The sequence below is a fragment of the Rhinolophus hipposideros genome (genome assembly GCF_964194185.1).
Source record: "Rhinolophus hipposideros genome assembly, chromosome: 16".
Classification (NCBI taxonomy): domain Eukaryota; kingdom Metazoa; phylum Chordata; class Mammalia; order Chiroptera; family Rhinolophidae; genus Rhinolophus; species Rhinolophus hipposideros.
Window position 1 is genome coordinate 2,868,383 of NC_138062.1, and position 13,899 is coordinate 2,882,281.

The 13,899-nt window shown below is 39.1% G+C and overlaps 1 protein-coding gene across 5 annotated transcripts in view; it reads right to left on the reverse strand.

Moving 5' to 3' along the window:
* The window catches only part of PRSS12 (serine protease 12), a gene marked incomplete at its 5' end in the record, with an annotated part of 101,687 nt that overhangs the window by 19,925 nt on the left and 67,863 nt on the right, over nucleotides 1-13,899 (reverse strand). For all 5 annotated transcript variants that reach the window (XM_081077143.1, XM_081077144.1, XM_081077145.1 and 2 more), the window contains 4 exons: nucleotides 2,473-2,614; nucleotides 6,062-6,258; nucleotides 9,049-9,190; nucleotides 10,317-10,495. In XM_081077143.1, the coding sequence (XP_080933269.1) occupies nucleotides 2,473-2,614; nucleotides 6,062-6,258; nucleotides 9,049-9,190; nucleotides 10,317-10,495 (660 nt within the window). The remainder of the gene's footprint in view (nucleotides 1-2,472; nucleotides 2,615-6,061; nucleotides 6,259-9,048; nucleotides 9,191-10,316; nucleotides 10,496-13,899) is intronic.

Consider the following 13,899-nt stretch of genomic DNA (forward strand, 5'->3'; position numbering starts at 1 on the left):
CAAGAGGAAAAAGATCTCCTACTCTAGTCACATACCTGTTTACAATTATATATATGTTCTTCTATGAAATCCCATTTCCTCTTGGTTGTCAGTTATTAAAAGTTCAAGTATGTTTGCATTGATCAAATAAATACCTAAGTGACTCTCATTTAAATACTAGTTGATGGAAAATGATGAATTATGCATTGGAAGGGGATTACCCAATTTGTTATAGTAACATTAAATTACTGTTTTACTTACTAAGAGACTTTATTTAAAAACACAATTAGAAAGTAAAATCTTTCAATGCTTTTCTTGGTAATTGTTGCAGAAATATTACTGAAAATTGCCGCAAACTTTGTTCACATAATCTAGATTCTCACCTAAATTCACTATTTGCGTGGAAAGTAAAATGGACTAAATGATGATAAGTAAAAAGCAATGAAACATATAGGAAGAAATCAAAGTGGAAATGCACTGATGGATGTGCTTAGGAACTTCTTCCCTCCTTGAACTTGGCTTACACACACATTTGAGGATCAAATTTGACCTTTCCCTTCCTATTTCCAAAGGTAATACTAGGCTTCTTAGATCATGTCTACGAAAACACTAAAAGCAGGACCAAGAAACCAGTCTCAAACAGCAATATACTTTAATGGCTGATTTTAAATAAGGAAATTCACTGAAAATGTAATGTAAGAATAATAATATTTTTTCAAATGAGGAAGGAGCGTTAGAAATGTACTGGGCACAGGAAATCTAAGTCGACTAAATTCACACAGGTATCTAATGCAGACTCTTCCTGCCTTCCTATACACCCAATACTTTGAAAGCTGAAAAACCTGTTACATGCCAATTTTGAATACTGAGAATTTTATCACAAATAATGGATTCATTGACCAGACAACGCTTGGAATTGCAACTAGGTCCAAAATTGAGCAGTAAATTAAAGTAGTATCTGAGTAACAAAAACCAAACTTCGAAATAAAACTTTAGGGGGAAAAATGAACATTTATTAAAATAGAAATACTTTTGAAAATAAAAAATGTATTCTGCATAGGAATAACCAGTTAAATGTACCACTGTTAAGATACATCTAGATGCATGATTAAGGATATAGTTTAAAATCTAAACCACTATCAGTAATCTACCATGTAGTAGGTGATTTATGTATATTAGCTTTAATGTTCTAAACTGTAATGTGTTCCAGATATCTGCCATTCCACAGTCAACGGTGGCAGAGCCTTCACAGTCCCCTGGACACATGCACAAAGCCTCTGGAACTCCGAGTCGCCCAGTGGAGGTTTCACAGTGTGGGGAGCCATGATTTCTTGTTTCTCAGAAACCTTGTGAGCTGGCTAATATATAGTTAACTTGTCTCAGCTTCTAAGGTAAAGGACCTTGAGAATGTTTACAAGTTGCTAAGGAATGAGATGGAACTGGCCAGTTTCCCAGACACAGATAACTGGTGGCTATCATGACATTTTAGTAGTCTCTTTTCTATAATAATTATGACTAGGAAACTTTGTGATGATTTTGTAGTTTCTGTGTAAAAGTTAAAAATTTATTTTGCTTGAGGTAATGCACCCATGTTATTGTTAAACTGCACGTACCCATAGGGTATATATATTGGTGAAGGTGATTAAATCATTGCTCCAGCATCACTGGAGACCTGCAGCATCATCATATGTGTGTGTCTCTTTTTTCATTCCCGCTCCCCCTTCCAGGGACTGTTCGTCTAGTCGGCAGGCTCCGACACACAGGAGGGGTTCTGCCTTTTTACTTGGTCTAGTTAGTGCCACGCTGTCACGCTGTAAGTCATGCCTCAATGAAGCCTGTGGAGCACACATATTCTTGCCATAAGACACATCACGGCCTCTGGACCCAGGAACTAACTCTAGGCAGCACTTCAGCACCACGCTTGAGGGTGGTTTTAAACAGTGAGCTCATCCAGAAAAAAGCACAAAAAGGCAAAGAAAGAAAAAGACACAGAGTAGACCCCAAAAAAGCCAACCGCTTGCAAATGTGAGAGCTGAAAGCAGCGGGCAGGGACCGCCTTGCTCCACGCTTGTTGATTCAGTGCCCATGCTGACTTGACGGGAACACTGCTGTGTGTGCCAGGGGCCACGGGTAATTTCAGTGAGTCTACAGTCTCTTAAACAGCGACAGTACTGAAACCTAACCACAGAGGAAACATCAACACCTTTGCCTGACGGAAGCACTATGCAGAACAGTCATGACGTAGTACATGATTGTTCCTAAATACAAGCTGCATGTCTTATGTGACATGTATATTTCTTGTGAAAAGACAGCAAGACTTCAAAAGACTCTACTTAGTATTCTTTACAATTCTAGATCAAATCAGCATGCTGCCAGTATTTCCAACTGAAGGATATAAAATAATTCTAGGTTAGAAACGACTCATTAGAACAAGGCTTAAAACAGTAGAAACGTTCACCAAGCAACGATGCCAAATACCGAGCGTTTCCTTACTTGTAGCCAAGCTGCCGACAGATCACAGCGGCATCCCTGTCAGTCCAGCCGTCGTCACAGACTGTCCCCCACTGGCCACCGATAAAAACCTCCACTCGGCCCTCCTTCTTATTTTCTCCATCCATCAGTCTGATAGGAAAACCTGTCATAATGCCAAATTATTAGAAAGGCCAAACAATGAAACTGCGTTAAAGCATCACAGACTTTATAAAATAGAATGTTTTTTAAATCAGCTATAAAATCAGCTGGGGGAGAGAGGCAAAGAGGGCAGGAGGGGTGGGGGGAGAGAGAAAGAAACAAAAGACTGTCTCCACTTTTGCAGTATTTTTTGAAGCCTTGAGATTGCAGTGCTCACTTTGTAGTCCCAGCACTTGGGACAGTGCCTGGCATAGAACGGATATGCAATAGCTGTTTGTTGGATAAAGGAATGAATGAATGAATGAATGAATGAATGAATGAATGAATGAACAAGCGAAGGAATAGCACTGTAAAATTGTGAATGATTTTATTACCACTAGCTTCTAAATAGTAAAAGACATTAACTTAGAGTTGTTTTCTTTCATGTCTACTCATTTATTCTTGAAGATAGCTAGAAAATTATACTCCAAAGCTATGATTTTAAGAAGGCATAAATAAGATATTTATCCTTGGCAGGTATAGGGAGCTTGAATGCCAGAGGAGAACAAAAGTGGAAGGCAGCTAACAGGAACATCTCAGACCTCCTGTTTACTACTGATTCCAAAGGAAGGGCTTAGTCATAAAAATTACTACGATGTAAAACTTGAGAAGCGGACCTGAAACAAATCGAGGTTTACCTAAGTCATGTAAATGAAGTGATTTGTAGAGTTCCACATAGCTCTACCGACACCAATAACTCTGGTGTTATTTATTTCAAAGCCCTCACTGTGGCTCGCATGCTGTCATGGGTTGAGTTGTGAGGTCATGAGTGGACGACTGGTGTCCCTATAAGAAGGGAAAACAAGGACACAGAGATACACAGAGGGCCAACAATGTGATGAGCTGCAGGTGAAGATGGGCCCTACAGCACGGAGAGAGGCCGGAACAGGCCCTTCCCTTGCAGCCTTCAGGAGGAACCACCCTGGCTGACACCTTGATTCTGGACTTCCAGCCTCCAGACTGTGAGATAAAAAGGATCCATGGTCTAAGCCCCCCGGTGCGTGGTGCTCTGTTACGGCAGCCCAGAGAACTGATAAACTAGTTACTAGAAGGGTCTCTGGCTTCAGGGCCCCTAAGACTTGCTGGTAAGGATTTAGGGAACACGATGAAGCATGATGAAGGTATCAGAACCAAGGAAGTGGAGGGCGCAGCTAATGAAGAAAATATTTAATGTACGTTTAAACAAGCATACGAGGTGCTAACTGACATCTGTCAACTGAAAGAAAGCACTGTTGGCAAGACGGACACGTGCTCCTCTGATTGCTCCAATCATTTTCACTTCTCCCTCCTTTGTTACCCCCAGGTATTGCCCACGATCATACCCTTTGTGGGACAGGCATCAGAGCAGAGTCAAATTCCACCAACTCCCCAAATTCATGTGGGCATTAGTTGCATTCTTACTAGAGTTACTTTTATCAACCCTGAATATTGCTTTTGAGCATTCCATCCATCATAGACCAAAACATAGAAAGTGTTTACTGCACTCTTGCTAATTTTGAGACTGGTTTTATTCACATTTAAATTCAAGGTTCACACGTTGCCGGTCAAACAATGGAAACAATAATAGCCCAGCAGCTCTTCAGCCCCGTGCAAAGAAGTGAACCATTCAATTGTCCTTTAAATGCTATGGTTTATATTACTGTTCCACCATCGCCTCCTCTAAAGTTCTCTTTTAAATATGCAGTCGTTTTGGATAAGTGGGGAAGTAATGATTTCTTTGGATGAATAAATGATTCAATTCCAAAAGGATATTTGGCTCAGACATAATGCTCTTCAGACAAATGAATAGTTAATAGACACAGTACCAAAATTAGGACCAAAGAGATCCATAATAAGGATTATATCTTTTATTAATAATTATCACTCCAGCTTTTTAAATTTTTAAAAAATATATCTAGAATCCTAGCATTAAAAAGATTTCCAGAACAGGAAAGATGAGCTGTCCTAACCACATAGATATATTTCAGCACACAGACCTCCGGAGAAGTCAGGTAATAAAATTTACAGTATTTTGTCACCTGGCGTACTGATGGAGCATGCCTGAATGGATCCCTGTATGACCCAAATACCTGCTACCTGGGGCTGACAGGGTCCCTTTCTACCAAACGGGCTCTATTTCCCCCAAAAGACAAATAATCCTTCATCATATAATCCTTCATAAGAAGAAGAGAGGAAGGCAGGAGAACAAGTGAAAAGAAACTAAACTGGAACTATGGCTGTAAGTGATGGAGTAAAATGCTTATTTCTACTCAGTCTGAGGCTCGATTCATGCAGGGAGGCGCTGTGCGCTCACAGTTTAGAGGCCAAGAGGCATCCTCCACACTCCCTGACAAACCTGACTGTGCAAGACCGTGAATACGGGGGGTTCAGGAAGTTCTGCTGGATTATAACATGAAGATTTCAGCTTCACAGTCTCGAAACAGGAGGATATAAAAGGCTGAGGTGAAAAGTAAGGACCACTGTGGTTATTTTAACATGCATTCACAAAATTACATTACATAGAGATATTATGTATGTTATGTATAGTATTATACATTATTCTGCCTTTGGCAGAAGTCTCCCTAGGAGATGTACCGTGTTTCCCCAAAAATAAGACCGGGTCTTATATTAATCTTTGCTCCAAAAGACGCATTAGGGCTTATGCTCAGGGAATGTCATCCTGAAAAATCATGCTAGAGTTTGTTTTCTGGTGAGGTCTTATTTTCAGGGAAACACGGTAGTTGTTCTCTGCTCACAAGGAGACCTTCATCTATAAACATTTCAACACTTAGACGAGCTAGTTACCTTTTATTCAACTTTAAGTCTGAAGAAATTTGGAAGTGGAGAGTAGTAAAGGTCCCTCATGGGTTTCTAGAGGAACAGGGTCTTGTAGAAAGATGGGTGGGCTATTTACCCCAATGAATCCACTTAGGAGCCACCTGGAAATGTGACAATCTAGGCTCGGCCAGAGCAAGGGGTGGCTGCTGATGTGACTGATAGGCTCTTAGACTAAAGCAATGCATCACAGGGGTAGGGGTGAGAGCCATTGTTTCATTCTGATTTTTTATTTTTTAATCCTGTCTCTAACAGTTCATTAGAATTCAAGGTAAATGAGAATCAGAACAGGCACCAATGAGTAGGGAAACGGACATCACAGCCTCTATTCCATCTTTCAGCTACACATGTTTATAAACATTTGCAGTTAGAAACTTGGCTGCTATGTAAAGAAAAAGAAACTTAGGAGTAGACATTTTATAACATTGGTGGGAAGACTCAAAAGTGTGTTGCTCTGAATGCTAATTACTGAAAATGAGGACATTATGGGAAACAGACTAAAAAAACCAAAGCTGAGAACTGCTTCATAGTGTGGCCAGTGGAGAGAGGTGCCGTGGCTACTGAATTCCGATGCTCGCGTGTGGTGGCGGGTCCTCACCCTGGGAGAGCCTGTGTCCCTCGCTGCTGGGGTAGCAGGCCAGGCCCACGTCTTCCCAATGGCTGCAGTCATGCCGTCCCCACGGTGGCCTGGGACACTGAAGGAAACTGGTTTCCTTTCCTGAGCAGCTGACGTCATCCAACCATATGGGCCCTCTGCTTTCTTCAAAGTGGTTTGTAGACACTTGCTTGCCATATCTGTGGCGATAAAATAAACACTGCAGAGAACTGCTGTCTCTTGTTTCAAGGAACCACAAAACATAAAACAAACAACCTAATTAAGTGTCATGACTTCAGAGGGTAAGTGCTCTTTCTCCAAGCTTGAGGACGCGCGCGGTTCTAAGAGAACTGTCTGTTTCATCACACATTTTGATCGCCTCAACAATTTTTGATTGATTCAGTGGGTGAGTGATAGATAATTAATCTTTTTCCCCATTTGTTCTCGTGTTTTAGCTACAGTTTAACCCATCAACTAGAAAGAATGCAGACAAAGACCTACACCTTAAATCCCGACCTCGGAATGACATGAGAATAAGAAAGTCAGAACACTGATCTCGCATGGGCCTTCTCAGCGCCTCTGATTTCCTCAGCTTCTCCCAGCCTCTCTGGTGTTCTCTCCTCCCAAGTAAAAAGTGGCTGTCAGTTCCGTGCTTCCTCAAGCACTGTGCCCAATCCAGGATGACACGTGGACTTCAGCTCATGGAAATCAGAGTGATGACAATGTTCTCTGCTTTTCATAAGGTTACTTGATGTTTAATTTTTTTTAATCAATTCTATTTGTTCCAATTTACTTTATTTGTAACACTGCACTACAAAAAACCTAAATGGATCATAATAACTATATATGCTGTAGAAATAAGAAAGATCTGCAAAATAAAACTTGGTAACTTAGTCAGCCTGCACCCTCATTTATCTCCCCCCAATTTTGTTTTCTTTGGTTCTGTGAACCCCAAACATCCAGAAATCACTGAGCTAAAAGATATTTAAGGTATCTTTTAGTTCTAGAGTCTAACTGAAGTCTTACTCATAAATCTTATGTCAATCACTTCCCTCCCTGGATGTTTTTATTACTTCTGTACTAAGAACATGAAGAAATCTTTCTATCTGGCGTGAGTTTTCCTGTCTTTTCCTATGTGCTTATTTGTTAAATCTGTTTAATGAGAGTAACATTTTAATAAATTAGTGCAATGTTTATTTAATGCTTCTTTAAGTTCTTTAAGACCTTCTATTTTGCTGAATAATCAAATCTTAGCTAGGAAAGTAATTAACCTAAAGCCCATATTGCTACCACTTTCAGTTTATACCATTTCCCCACAAAATGCATCAATCTGATTACCATTTGTCCTTACCGACTATACAACAGATCAGAGCAGATCGTTTCACTTTGGGATTTCATTTGTACAAAGAAAGCCAGATTCAATCTTCTTCATTCCAAAAGAATATTCTCGTTCAAAAATTCTAGTGTAAACTAAAAAGTAAATGTAGCACATACCTATTCTAACACAATTATTTAGATCTCTTACGAATATTGAAAATATTTTAGAACAATTAAATTCTGATATGCTGTAGATACAGGAAAAACTGAATGGATATATGAATCAAAATAAATAAAATATGGAGAAAAAAATCAGTATCAGTCAATTGTTTTCCTTAATCAGGCAAAATATCAAAATAGTAAACAATAGCATTTACAAATCTTTCTGAATCTGTGAAAATGAGATATAGTCCTCAGTCTAACAGATTTACTTAAAGATGAAATGACATTTATTAAGTAATTCTTATTAATTACATAGCAATATTTATTTGGCTGGTATGCCATACCCCTTGACCCAATAATTATAATGACAGTGCCACAAAAATTCAAAATATTGGGCAATAACATGCATTTACATCTTTATAATAGCATTATTTAGAACAGGAAAAAGTAAACTAACCTAAATATTAACTAAGTTATGCTCTAAACATTCAATGGATATTATGCTGTCATTAAAAATTATGATAATGTAGTAAAATAAAGATAAAAAATGTGGATAGAAAAAATTACATATGCACTACTAGAGCTATTATAAAGTTACACACGTAAGTTATAATAATGATGGTATACGCACGGAAAAATTACGGGTAGTTATTTTCTTTTTCAAACTTTTTCAAATATTTTATATTACTTTCACAAATTTAAAAATATATACTTAAACATGGCCATGCCTAACTTGAATGAAAATATATTTTTAAGGTTTAATGAATATTTGCAATTAGCTCGACCTCAAGCTGAAATGAAATGATTTTGCCCATTTTTTCAAGCCTAACATAGAAATCTGGACAAGAAAGAATGGGCATTCATGGGCTCCATTCAAACGTCAGCTCAAAGGCATCATTTGCACTTTCTTCAACCAACTTAACTCTTTGCTCTGGAACACATTATGTGTGTGACCTGCAATATGCCCCCAATGTGTGATACTCAGCCTTGAGGAGCGTGAGGTCAAGGGGAAGTTCCAGAAGTCATCTCATGACGAGAAGGCTCTTTCTCTCAAATAAGTGTTCATTATTGTTACGTTCTGAGGAAGGGGATCATGCAAACCCAAGGCACGTGACACTGGGCTCCTCTGCCACTTTAGACACACTGATGTCAGAACTAGCAACAGCCAATTATAGGGCTGTGTGAGAATACAACTGAGCTTTCATAGCACACAGTCTTCCTTGAATAGACACACAGGGATCAGAAAGTCACCCCTGGCTCCAACCAAGTATTCAAGAAGAGGGGTGGTGGCTGGTACGAGAGGCAAATGAGATAAGTGGCAAAACATGGTTATCCATCATCATAGAAAATGGTATTATTTTCTATTTCCATACTTCCATGTATAGATAGGCAGGTAGGTAGATGATGGAGAACATGTATTTTCAGTAGTATAGAGATTACAGCAAAGACTACAAAATCAGACTTGAAAAACACAATTTGGCACGTAGCTGCCTTGTATCAACGGGCCTTACTTAAATCCCAGCTGTCGGCAAACCACGTGTGTATTCAGCTGAGTCCAGCCATCATCACAGACGGTCCCCCACTGTCCCCTGTGATACACCTCCAAGCGACCCTCATGGCTGTCTTTCCCGCCTGCAAGTCTGAGGACCCCATCTGTGATAAGGAGGAGACACAAAGACTAAGCAATCAATGCTCAAAAAAGGGCAAAACGACATTTTCATTTTACCAGAAATATCTCCATATTTGGTCCTCTCTCTAGGCCTTTTGTTAAACTTAGTTCAGGACTGGAGTCAATGACCTTAGTTGACTAGATTGTTCTAAGGTGACATGACACGTATCTGTCCTAACAAAACATCCTTTGCTTTATATATATATATAACTCTTGTTCTCTGAGTAGAAAAATGTATTCTCATATAATTCCAAAGTAGCTATTTAAATTTCTCTGGATTAAATAATATTTAGGAAATTTCCTAAGGCTTCAATCTCCTTAAGTCTGAGCAGTATTGTTAGTCATTTAGACTTAAAAAGTAAGAAAACATAGTAACTTAGAAATAGCTCAAAATTTTAACTGCAAATGAAAAAATACTATTAGCTTGGTGCAAAAGTAATTGTGGTTGAAAACGTTAAAAATAATTGCAAAAACCTCAATTACTTTTGCACCAACCTAATAAAATACAAAGACAGAAAAACCTATTCGGGTTAGAGTGAGTGATCTATCATGTGAATGCATTCATTATTCCTTAGGCATTCATAAATTATAAAAGCCAGGGCACGCATCGCCTCTGTTCTTTTACTGATAATACACATCTGAATTTGAATCTTATGAACTCGATGAATAATTAATTCCCAGAGAATCCTGTAAAGAGTTCCTGAGTAGATACACAATACAATCAATTTGTCCCCAAAAAAGTAGATTTAAAATCCATTTCCATCCAAAATAATCCAAACATCCCCCCCCAAATAAACATATAAATAATCTTGGGTAAATATCATACTTTTCATGAATCTCTGAGATCTTTTAAAGCAAAAACGAGGTCTCTTAACAACAGAATCACTTATTAACATAACATTTTGCTATCTGCAAAACTGCTACTATCCTAGCAACACTACAAGAATACCTCATTTAAAGAGGCAGAAACGGAGGCCTGAGCCACGGATGTGCTCTGGCTTCACATATTTGTATGCTTGCTTGGTAATATTATCTAAACTGAGAAGAAAGGAAGGCAAGCCCAAACAGAGCTGAGGCCAGAGTGGGTAGATCACAGGGTACCATTCTTACCCGTTAGTGGGGTGCAGGACACCCCGGCATCTTCTTTGTGGCCACAGTTATGCTCTCCCCAGGAACTTTTTGGACATTGCTCGATAGAAAGCTCATTGCCCGTGCAGCGTACTTCATCCAACATTATTGGTCCATATCCTTCCCCAAAATACGCCTGAGTCCACGCTTTGGCGATGCCACTGAACAGAGACAAGAGTTCTGGATGAAATGCCAAATGTTGTTCTGACTTACTTCCTTTACCCTGGCAAAGGTTTAATGATGGTTAATCCACACTTAAACCTTATCAGTTCACTCCGCAGGTCACACATGACTTGGTGCATTTTGTTTGTTGCTCTTTATATTCTGGACCATCAAAAATGTTTCAAAGACTGCTAGTTATGCCCCAAGATTTACTCTCCATTTTTTTATCAGTAACGGAACCTCGGATTTTTAGAAGGGCAATTGCTGTCCAGAATAAAGACCACATTTCTCAGCCTCCTCTCCTTTTAGATGACTACATTTGTTTGTTGTAAAATACACCTAAAATTGATCACCTTAAACATGTTAAGTGTGCTGTTCAGTGGCACTAAGTACATTCACACTGCTGTACAAGGATCACTCCGTCATCTCCAGAACTTTTCCATCATCCCAAACTGAAATTCAGGCGCCATTTTACACGATGAAGTCTTCACGCATGATACTCAGGTGGGAGTGTCATGTATCCAAAAAGTGTCTGTCTTTCCCTCCCTCCTTCCTGCTGACCACAAGGCTGGACCCTGAGAAGCTACTTGGGCCATAAGGTACCACACCAGGAATGACAGAGCTGCAAGCCAGAAAGGGCCTGGGGCCCTGAGGATGCTGGAACTACACTGGCTACTTCTGGTCTCTTGAGAAATAGATTCTTGTCTCATGTAAGCCACTGTTATTTTCGATTCTCTGCTACTCACAGCCGAACATATTTCTAACTAAAACACTGCTTCATTCAAATTTATCTGTACTAAATTTACTTCTCCCACAAATCAAAGTGACAGCACATTCTAGAACCCCAGATTTCGGTAGAGAAGATCATGATTGCCTGTCAAAATGATTAATGACTTTGGAAATTGCATTTTCAGCTTTTTAATTTTTAGACTAGAGCACTTCTATTTTTAGTTTATTTTTCAATGATACTGCGTCTTTACCCCATTCTTTTAGTTGCCTATTTCTCATAACAACTATCTTGATAATTTACAACCAAAATATATTGAAGAAGAAAAAAGGTTTGTAAGTAGTTATAGTACCCAGTAATGCAGAGTCTTGGATAGGCAACTAGATACAATGGGAGTTTCTTTTAGGAGAACACATGTAAAAAAAAGAAAAAGAAAAATTTGAACGTTAAACACTTTAAACACCATTGAAGAAAATACTTGTTCCATTATTACCTGACCCACTTTCTGTCAAGGGGCAGGATAAAAGAATGTTTATAGGAGGAGGTGTGAAGGAAGCTGAGAGAAAAGGAAAACTAGGTTGCTTATGGAGGGTTTTGGTGGAGTTAAAATTTTAAATTTTGAATCCTGACACTTGAATCACTATCTGGTATTTGCTGTACAGCAGACACTGAGAAGTCTGCCACAATAAATATTAAAGATTAATACTGACAGCCAACTGGATAAATTTCAAAGAAAAAAATCCTAACACAAATGATAGAGTCACAGTGACATAACTTTGTAAATGAATTTGCTTGTTTTGCTAAGGGAAATACAATGACAGAACAGGAAGCCATTTCTAGTCTTCTGGAAAGAAGTGATAAATGCTCAATTAACAGGATTTTTAAAAATAAAGTTTTCAGTCATTTCAGTGTTCTGTGTACTCACAGAAGAGTGCAACAGACACGTGTCAATGCTCAATATTACTGACCACGTTGAAAAGCTTATTCTCTCCATGCTGATCTTTGCAGAGGAAAAGTGGGTGTGCAAACAGGCTCGCGGGTACAAATGTGGGCTCTACCGTTCACAAGCTGGGCTGCCTCGTGGAAGCTACTAACACCTTCCAGGCCTGAGAGGCATCTCTGAACACAGATAATAATCGCTCCCTTGCAGGGTTGCGAGAATCTAGCTGGTGAAAGGTAGGAACTCCGCCGGTGTAGTTCCCTTACTGTTAAGAAGCTTCCCCCCCGCCCAACAGGTGATGAAGGACATATCTTCACTGCTAAGCAATGTATCTAAAAATCATCTGGTATTAAACATCATACTTTTCATTTTCCCTGTAAGGCAGAGTTGGGAAAGAGGAGAGGAAGAGAGAATCAATTAGAATCTTAACACTTTCTAGTTTTATGTTGTAAATATGTTTTACTTATTTATTTATTTTAAAGTAACTTTTAAAAATATATAATTATGCAAGTCCTTTGTAGCCATAAGACACGGGAGAAAGCTATGTGTTGTTTTTATTATTGTAAGACAATGGTCCACCAGATGATTAAGCTATGCTTTGCACCACCCAACTTGGGGTTTCTGTGGCAGAGGCACAGATAAGCAAAGGCAGACAATTTCAAGTGTGTCCGAGACCTGTGGCTCCTTTCTGAAGGAAGGTCCAGGAGGGGAGCAAAGTAGCTCAAGCTGGGGGCCCCAGAGCTGAGCCAGCAAACTACAGCCCGAGGGCCAATGTTGGCACCCCACTCACTTTTCTATGGCCTACGAGCTAAGAGTAATTTTTACCCTTTATAAATGGTTGGGGAAAACTTAAAACAAGAATATAATTTGTGACATGTGACAAGTATATGAAATTTAAATTTCACTGTCCAGAAATAACATTGTACTGGAACAAGCCACACTCAATCCCAACACACAGTCTCTGGCTGCTTTTGCACTGCGAAGGCTCAGCTGGGTAGCTGCGGAGTCCAAAATGGTTTCTGTCTGTCCCTTTACAGCAAAGTCTGCTGACCTCTGCTCTGGAGGAAATTGATTAATGACAGCAAATGTGGAAATGGAGTTAGAGAACATTGCAAGTTGGAGAACAGAGAAGGGGAGACAGGATAACTGACGCAGGTCATGGGGGAGCCGGATAGAAAATGTCAAGGGGTACAATGCACTGAACCAGGATTAGGGGCTATACGAATACCAGGGGCCAAGATGAAAGAATATAAAATTTGATTCCAAACTCATAGCACAAAGGAAAATAAATTCCAGATGGTTCAAAGACCTAAATATTGAAAGAAAGAAATGAGGTAGGGGTGGGAGGAAGGAAAGGAAAAGGAAAGGCAGGCAGGTAGGCTAAAACGTTACTAGAATAAAAAATATAGTTCTTATAAGCTTGTGGGTAAGATTTCCTAAGCAATGTTAAAAACCCAGAAGTAAGAAAATAGGTTAAAAAGTTAAATTTGACCTCATATAAATTTAAAACTACTGTATAGCAAAATTAACCATAATCAGAATCAAAAGGCAAACTGACAATCTGGAAGAAATATTTGAAATATGTAACAGCAACCAAAGGGGGGGGGGAACTCCTAGAAGTTAATAATAATAAAAACAACAACTTATTAGTACATTATAATGAAAGACAAAACAACCAACACACACACACACACACACACATACACACACACACACAAATAGGGCAATAGAGAAAA